At 61.9% G+C, this 9139-nt stretch overlaps 1 protein-coding gene across 1 annotated transcript; it reads left to right on the top strand.

Annotated features, from left to right (window-relative positions):
- Positions 1-7811: 7811 nt before the first annotated feature.
- Positions 7812-8812, top strand: LOC311218099 (UPF0500 protein C1orf216; the record flags this gene model as incomplete). Its single annotated transcript, XM_084300586.1, has 1 exon — positions 7812-8812. The coding sequence occupies one exon, from the start codon at positions 7812-7814 to the stop codon at positions 8535-8537; it is 726 nt and encodes a 241-aa protein (XP_084156712.1). The 3' UTR covers positions 8538-8812.
- Between the last annotated feature and the right edge of the window lie 327 nt (positions 8813-9139).

Raw genomic sequence — 9139 nt, 5'->3', positions numbered from 1 at the left:
CGGCGTTTGCAGGGTGAGGACGTATAAACAGCCCCGCGCAGCCTCGAGGAACATAAAACCTGCTTTTAAAACAGCGGGAGCTTTCCTGCTCCCTGCGAAGAGACAAGCCACGCGATTTCCAGCACGCGGCTGCTGACAGCAACCCTCAAAGCTCCAGCTCCGTGTCTGCATGGGGACAAAATGTGGGTGCTGTGGGATGTTGCTCCTGGGGGCAGGGGTGCAGAGGGTGGCAGGAGAGGGACCACAGCACCCGGAGAGCACCCACGGCTGCTGCACGTGCACGCCTGCAGCCCTGCGTGATGGAGAGGCACTGCAAGGGCACAGACCCCGTTCCCCACCCTCCTGTCCCCCAACCTGGGGCGCACCCATGAAGGAGATGCTCCAGCCCCGCTCCTGCCCCTCTGCTGGGCTGGGATCTCCCTTTGCAGCCAGGGTTTGTGTCCCTCGTGGGCCAGAGAAACCAAACAGCCTGGACCCTGGCACTGCAGGACCCCGGGACCCCAGAACCCTGGCACCATGGGACCCTGGCACCCCAGGACGCCGGCACCCCAAGACCCCAGGACCTCAGCACCCCAGGACCCTTCACTCACATCCCACACCAGCCACACCGACGCCCGGTGCAGAGCCTGCTGCCGCTCGCCCACCTGGCCGCAACGTGGGCGCTCGTTTCATTTTGCGCTCAAAATTTTAATTTTTTCAGCCAGCCCAGGCTGTTTTGCTCTGCCTGAATTTTAACAGATGTCGTGGCTTGTTATAGGTGAAGAGGAAGCTGAGAAAAAGAAAAAAAAAAAAAAATCAACCAACACACAAAGTGTCTTTTGATTAGAGCCCGTTCAAAGTTCTGCAGCGGAGCAGTTTCCACATCAGAAAATTCTGATTATGTGCAATCAAACATTTAATTTCCATGAACGCAATATAGTACAATTCCTCCAGGTTAGAATCTGTTACAGTTATTAATCAAAACAGGGCAGCTGAAACTAAATCTTTTATTGAATGTTGTGACAAAGGGATAAATTAAAGCATTTATGGAATGTATCAGATTTGTTTCCAAGGCTGCAATTTCAAAATCCTGAAGTTTTTTCCGCGTTATGAGGTCCAAATGTCGAGCCTTCCTATTTCAGGAAAAGTGTGCAGCAGCCGAGAGGTCGCAAGGAGCTGTCGTGTGTTTCAGCTGCAGGGTGCGCGCCAAATGGGAAGGGCGGCGGGTCCCCATCCTGCGGGGAGGGTCGGGATGCGCTGCGGGCAGTACTGGAGACCGGCATGAGAAGAAATAAAAGCTGCTGGGGCTGATCCCTGAGACAGCACCGGCATCAAGCCCCGTGCACCAGACAGGCACCGGCTATACCATCCCTGGAAGGGGTATTTTGCACCCCCAAACCTTCCCTGAGAGTATCGTGGCTGCTTTTGTTGTGTTATCTGCAGCTGAGAGCTCTGCTGCACCGAGCGCCCGTCTCCTGGGCTGCAGGAAGCTGGTGGCTGGGTCTGGCTCGGGCAGGAGACAGCCCAGGGACACGCGGTGCTTGGGTACGAGCCAAGGGTTTCATGCTCAGGGGCTGGCAAACGCCCAGCCGCAGAGAGCGAACGATGGGGAGATTTCGTTTAGCTCCGCTGCCTCGGCTCAGCTGATGGACAGCGATCAAAGAGAAAAAAAAAAAAAAAAAAAAAGATGTGCACAGCGATTTTTCATCCCCAAATCCGCACAGACGGGAAAATCCGTGAGCTGCTGAAATTCAGCCGCTGCTGGGGTGCGGAGCGGCAGCTGGCATCGCCCCGGAGCAGGCACTGAGGATGCATTGGGGTGCGCAGGATGTGCCCAAAACGGGCAGAGCGAGTGCCAGCGCTGGCATCCCCTGGGGTGCCACGTCCCCACTTGGTCCCTGCTACGTGCCTCTGAGCTTTTTCACCTGAAATCTCTTTTTTTTTTCCTACCAGCTCAGCATTTTCCAGCTGCTGCAGAATACCAGCTGCCAGGCTGGGGTTGGGGATGCGTCGAGCACCTGGAGCAGACGCGGGGACCGTGGCAGGACCCGTCCCATGGCGCGGGGAGGTGACACCGGCAGCAAAGCCCCCGGAGCTGCCGCGAGCGCCCGGCCCTCCCACTTCCTTTCAATTTCCCAAACAATTTCCTAATCAGACCTTTCTGTCTGGAGTTTATTAGTGATTCACAGGCCCAGAGGAAATGGTGATTTTTGGGTCCTGGTCTAATGGAAGGGGTGGAGTCGGCGTCAATATTCCCCTTTTGTAGCTAAGCAGTGGATAAACCGCAGAGGAAACGGCTGGAGGACAGCGGCTCTGCTCTCTTGGCACAGCACATCTCCTCAAATCCAGATAAAACCCTTTTTTTTTCTTTTTTGTGAGTTATGAAAGCAAAGATGAAGGAGGCTCTTCTCCCTGGAGAAGGGCGGTTCGGAGGGGGCGTCTGTCCCGTGGGGGCTTCGTGTCCCGGGGCAGAGCCCGTGTCCCCATGGCTGGTGCCTTGTCCCTGGCCCTGGGGGGTGGCGGGGTCTGACCTCGAGTCCCGTGGACACGGTTTGGCCTCCGCGGGAATCCCAGCTCTTGTGAAATCCAATCTGGCTGCAGATTCCTGGCATTTTTTCACCAAATACAGCGCATCTGTCCCTGCCTTTGATTCTGATTGAAACATGATTCGTTTTACAGGTAGATGGCAGGCAGCAGTGGGACCAGCGTGGGGGCCAGGGCGAGAGGGGCTGAGCTCCCTCTCCCTCCTTCCCCTTCCTCGAGTGGTGCTGCCCATGGAAAACCCGCTGGGAAATGCAGACGGACAGACGGGATGCGGTGTGCGAGGGCACTGCCGGCGGGACAGGGATGGGGACAGGGATGGGGATGGGGAGAGGGATGGGGACATGCTGGCAGTGACACAGCTCCCATTTCCCACCCCCCCAGGGCCAGCAGCTTTGCCTGCACCTCCACTCCACAGCCTGGGGCCACTTTTCTTTCCCTCAACCTACAAAAACGATCAGGATCCATGAAAACAAGAGCCTTGCTTCTACGTTTGCCGAGGCCCAGAGGCCAAACCCTCTGTAACATCCTCCTCCTCCTTCCTCCACCAGCAGGACCAGACCATCCCTTCTCCACCTCCTCAACCCGATGTGCCAGCACCCATGGGTGCTCCCGGTGCTGTTTTGCTGCTGTTTCACAGCCTCGGGGCTGCGTGAAAGCCCCGGCAGCTCCTCACCCCACATCCCCAGCGGTGTCCCCGTGGGAGCTGCTCCCCCCGGACCCCGCTGCCCCCCGGTGCGTACCCAAAGGTGGTTACAATTACCCCGCGTGCCAGCCTGGCTGTGGCCGCATCAGCCGAGCCGAGTCAGTGGCGGGGCAGCACGGGGTGGAGGTCAGGACGTTGTTTACTTTAATTTCTCTGAGAGCTTTTTGGGAGATTTCCCCCCTCCGTTATTAAACTCAGATGAGCCGCTGGGGAGGTTAGGTCGCATGTGGTTCAGGGCACTTTTTTTCTTTTGTAATTCCTTTTTTTTTTTTTTCTTCTTCTTTTTGTGATGTTCTGCTTTTAACTCTTTCGGGACAAATTTGCAGTGCTGGGGTCCCAGCAGTGGGGTGCTGGCCCCATGGGGGCTCCGTGTCCTGGGCGGGCTGGTGCCTGGGTGCTCTTGGCCACCGACGACCCCAACTGAGCCCATTCCCAGCCTGGCTGCCTGGCAAAGCACCGCGGCCATCGCTGCAGGAGAGGGTGGGAGATGGGAATCGATGGCAAGAATGTGGAAATCTCCCAAAAAAACATGTTTCATTTCCTCCTCGGGCTGCAGGCTCCAGCCCACGCGCCCCCTCCTTGCACACAGCCCCCCCCTTGCACCAGTCCTCGGCCGCTCTCCCGGCCTGAGCGCACGCGGGGAGCACGCGAGGGACACGGAGCACACACGTGTGCCATGCGTTGCACACCAGGAGCAGCCAGGATGGCTCTCACCTGGCCCCGTGCCCCCCCGGCAACCCCCAAAAAGCCCCTGAAGTCCCCAAAAAGCCCCTGAAGTCCCCAAAAGCTCTTTCTCCTCCCTCTTTGCATCCTTGTCCCATGGACGTGGCTGTGCTTGGGGCTGTGCTTCCCAGCTCCAGGTCCTGCTCCAGCGTGTCCCCGGGGTGCTGGGGCTGATGTAGGGGACCAGCCACAGCCAGAGGTCGTGGAGGATCCCAAAATTTGGGTGTGGGATGGCTGCCCGTTGTTCTTGGGTGCAGGTCAGGGAAGGGCCTGGGTGTCTGACCCTGTTGTGGTGGAGAAATGTGGTCTCAGGAGCTTCTGGAGCTGCTCGGGGGTCACCTCCTGCACCCTTCTGCCCCTGAACCCCGAGGTGCACGGCCTCCCTCTCGCCCAAGCTATCCAGCCCCTGAAACCCCAGCACATCAGACTTTGCACTCAGTCATTTAAAATCGTTTTTTAATTTCCTGAAGGGAGAGCTTTTAATTTGTTCCTGGAACAAAGTGGGGGAAGAGGAGTGCAAGACAGCTCTGAAATCCATCGCTAAGCCCCGCTCCGCCTGCAAGCCCTCGCTCTCCTCCTGCCCCAGGAGAGCCCAGCACAGCGGCCCCGTGTCCCCGTGTCCCCATCACCCTGTGTCCCCATCACCCTGTGTCCCCATCACCCCGTGTCCCCAATCCTTCACCAGGAGCTGGTTCCCTGGTGACTACAGTGCCATGCTGTGGGGTGTCCCAAAGCAATTCCCCCATCACCGCTGCCCTGCTGGTGGCTCAGCACCGCTCGCTCCTGGTTTCTGCTGCCCCGTCCACGAGGCTGGCTCCGGATCAGGGCTGTGTTGGGACCCGGTGTGGCTCTGGGGGGCTCCTCCCGAACGCAGACATTTTGGGATTTGCTCTGTCTAGGCGGACAGCTGGGGCTGAGGACAAGGCTGGGTTCCCAGCGTGGCCGAGTTGTTTTCATTGCAAACAGCAAATCCGCTCCGGCCTCAATCAGACAGAGATAATCCCAGGGCCGGGGGATCTGCACCGCTGCAAACCCCAACCAAATGGGACCCACAACCGTGAGCTCCCCTCCCCGCTCCCTCCGTGAGCCTGGCACCAATCCTGCCCGTGTGGTCACCAGCACTGGGGGGAGGAAAAAAACCCAAACAGGGGGGGAGGAAACCCCAAATACAGCATGAGTGAAGCCAGGCCAGTGGCAGTGGGTCCTGGCACCAACCGGCCCCATGGGACCCCATGGGCAGGGGACGGAGGGGGGCAGCACCCCGGCCCCCCAGCAGCACTGGGAGCCTTTTTTTGCTCATTGAAACCCAAATCTGTGATGAGAAAGGGTCGGCTTCAGCTGAGCTGCAGGAGAAGGTCCCCGGCCTGGGGCTGTTTTCCTCTTTGCTCTCTCAGTGCAATATTTTGCTTTGACTTCGGGCCCCTAAAGGGAGCTGGACACCAACCGGCGCTAACAAACACACAGCTCACAGCAGAGCAGAGCCCATTGTTCACCCTATTTTTTATTTTTTTTCCCTTTCCTGCCCATTCCCAGAAGTGTCTGAGCCGGTTTCTGCCTTTCCTGTGGGACTGGAACGTTTCGTTCCTTTCATCTCGGCCTTTCCTACCAGACAGGGCCCAGGCCGTGGCTCCCAACCCCACCAATTTCTCCGGAGCAGGGCCTGTGGGGGCAGACGGGGTGAGGGTGGGGGGGCTAAAAAGAGGTGCCTGTCACTTGTGGGTGACGTTCCCCTGCTCCAAACCCCCCGCAGTGGGGTGGCCTTGGGTCCCCCAGCACCATGTGGGATGCTGGTGAGGGCCCCGTCCAGACGGAGCCAGCCGAAGCGCCCGTCCCAGGGGGGGCATCTCCGTCCCCCCTCCGGCTCACCCCGGCCCCACAAAGCATCTTTATCCCCCGGTCGCCTGCAGTGCTTCATGTGACCCCCCAGGCCCCCGTGGGAGCTGTCTGATGTGGTGAGGGGCAACAACGGCCCCATTGAGAGCTGGGTTCCCATTGCCCCCCCTCGTACCCCCCACGGGCCCTGCTGAGCCTCACGGGACCCCCGGGACCGGGGCTGGGATGGAGCCGTCGCGTCCCAAATGCGGGCACCTCCCCGTGTGGTTGCACCCATGGGTAACCCCGAGACCCTACTGCCCATGGGTGTGTGTGTGGGGTGCACCCCTGTGACCCCGCTGTCTGCAGGGGGTGTATGGGGGGGCTGCACCCTCAAACCCACTGCCCACGGAGGGGGGGCTGCATCCCTGTGACCCCACTACTCATGGAGGGGTGGGGGGGCTGCATCCCCACGACCCGACTGCCCATAGGGGGTGTATTGGGGGTCTGCATCCCCGTGACCCCACTGCCTATGGGGGAGTGTGTGGGGTCTTCATTCCCAAACCCACTGCCCATGGAGGGGGGGCTGCATCCCCATGACCCCACTGTCCACAGGGGGTGTATGGGGGGGCTGCATCCCCAAACCCCACTGCCCACAGACAGGGGCTGCACCACCACGACCCCACTGCCCACGGGGATGTCCGTGGGGGGGCTACACCCCTGCGACCCCCCCTCCTATTTTTCGGTCCCCCCCCCGGAGCATCCCGCCCCTCCCGCGGGACCCCACAGCCACGCGTGTGCGGGGGCCCCGTCCAGCCGCCGCCCCCCACGACCCCCAGGACCCCTTCAGGACCCCTCAAGCCCCCTCCCCGTGCCCGGTGCCCCCCCCCCGGTCCCGTTTAAGGGGGGGGGGGACCCGGGGCGCCGTCGGAAGTGCGGGGCCTGGCACCTCCCCGTTTCCGTTCCCCCCCCCCCGGTGGCGGTGGCGGCGGAGCTGCGGGCTCGGGGCTGCCGGTGAGCGCTGCCGGCACCGGGGGGGGGGGAGCACCGGGGGGGGGGGCACCGGGTGTGTGTGGGGAGGGGGCGGCAGGGCCGGGGGGGGGGCTTGGGAATGGAGGTGGGGGATAAAGGACCGAGGGGGGATGCAGCAGGACCGGGGGGGGGGTGCAGGAATGGGGAGGGGGGCACAGGACCCGGGGGGGGGGGGGATGCAGGACCCGGGGGGGTCGTAGGACCGGGAGGGGGGACAGCAGGACCGGGGGGGGATGTAGGAACAGAGGGGGTCTGCAGGACTCGGGGGGGGGTCGTAGGACTGGGGGGGGGTCCTGCAGGACCTGGGGGGGATGCAGAAACAAGGGGGGGTCCGAAGGATTCGGGGGGGGTCGTAGGACGGGGGGGGGGGGGGCAGCAGGATCAGGGGGATGCTGTAGGACCGAGGGGGGGCTGCATGGTCTGGGGGTGTCCGCAGGACTTGGGGGGGGGGCAGCAGGACCGGGGGGCTGCAGAAGGACCGGGGGGGGGGCACGGGACTGAGGGGGGGTCTGCACCAGGCCACCCCACACCATCAGGGCTCATCCCCATGGGTGACCCCATAAATAAATGTTCCTCCTGCTGGAGCCTCATCTCCTTCCCGGCAAACCTCCATCAGCATGGCACTAATTAATTAATTAATTAATTAGCAGACACAGGCACGAGCGTGCCCCCCAACCCTTGCCGAAAGGAAGCCATAAAACCGTGGCTCCAGGCGGGGTGCTTGCCCCAGCCGTGTCCCCCCTGCCCCCGGGGCCATTTGGGGTTCCCAGCCCAGAGGCACCTCAAAACCCCGGGGGCAGGAGTTTGGCCTCGGCAGCTTTAAATGAGGCAAATGAAGTAAGAGGGCGTTTCCCTCCTTGTTTGGCCAGCCCTTGTACCCACTTGCCATGCCTCACAACGTGCCCTGACCCCCCCCCAGCACCCCAAACCTCCCAAATCCCTTATCCCACAGCCCCCTGGCCCCATATTGATGCCAACCCGGTGCCCTGCTCTCTCTTGCAGGCAGGAGCCCGGCGAGATGTTTGCCGTCTGCCCGCCCGATGCCCCATCGAATAATTCCCCTTTCCCGGGGGTCCCCACGCTGGGCGCAGCCTTCCCGGGGGCAGGGGGGGGCTGCGGCCCCGACCCCAACTGCAACTTCTCCGGGGAGGGGTGCGACAGCAACCAGAACTGGAGCCAGCATGCGCTGGGCAGCGACGGGGCTGGGGGGGGCGAAAACACGCCAAATCCCTCCGATAATCTGCTGTTATTAACGCGGAGACAGGCGGGGCAGGGCGGGCTTAGGGACGCCCCCCCGAGCGAGGAGGGCGAGCGCAGCCCCCCCGAGGGAGCGGAGGTTGTGGGGGCGGTGGGTGGCGAGCCCCCGGGGTCCCCCGTGGAGGACAACGGCTACGCCAGCAGCGCCCTCAGCATCGACAGCCCCGACAGCGCCTGCGGTGGCTCCTGGGACCCCCCCGGAGCCCCCCCCGTGGCCGAGCCCCATCCCGAACCCCTGTTCCCGGTGCTGGCGGAGGCGGTGCAGCACCTCCAGGACAAGGAGCGCTTCAAGGAGCGGGAGAAGGAGAAGCACCACGTGCAGCTGGTGATGTACCGGCGCCTGGCCCTGCTGCGCTGGATCCACGGCCTCCAGCAGAAGGTGGTGGAGCAGCAGAACCGGCTGCAGGAGAGCTTCGACACCATCCTGGACAACCGCAAGGAGCTGATCCGCTGCATGCAGCAGGGCGCCCCGTGCCCTGGCCTCTGAGAGCTGCCCCAGCTCCCAGCCGGGGTTTGCTCCGGCTCACCTCCTGCGCCCCGTTTGGAGCCCTTCGTGCGAGCGTTCGGCACCAGGAATTCTGCTGGCCGAGGCCCTGGAGCCCTGCAGCTCCGTGAGGGTTTATTGCCGGATAACGCACCCCAAAGAGGGTGCGCAGTTGAAAGGGGGGGTCTGTGACAGCCTCAGGGCCACCTCGGGTGTCGCGTGGCTCACGCAGCAGAGGCCACCCCGCTCTTTGCAGAGCTGTAAAGGACGTTTCGTCGCCCACCTCTCCTCTTCCTCACTTGGCACATGCACCAGCACTCGAGGCTCCTGCACGGTGTCGCCTCCGTCCTGCATCACGGACCTGGAGCAGCCCAGTGGTGCTGAGCAAGGTGTCCCGTGCCGTTCCTAGGGCCTCGCCCCAGTGCCCAGCCTAATGAAGCACGTTTAAAGCCCTGCAGATACGATCTGAGCTAACGCACCAGGTCCAGAGAGACAGAGAGAGGGAGAGAATCACCCTGAAAAGTGACCTCAGAACGGTTAAAAACAATTCCAAGTCTCAACGGCTTCAAATCCTTTATACTTTTTTTTTTTTTTTTTTAAATACA

This window comes from Netta rufina (assembly GCF_964035555.1).
Source record: "Netta rufina genome assembly, chromosome: 23".
Classification (NCBI taxonomy): domain Eukaryota; kingdom Metazoa; phylum Chordata; class Aves; order Anseriformes; family Anatidae; genus Netta; species Netta rufina.
The sequence above is the reverse complement of the archived record's forward strand: the minus strand, read 5'-3'. Positions and strand labels throughout refer to the sequence as shown.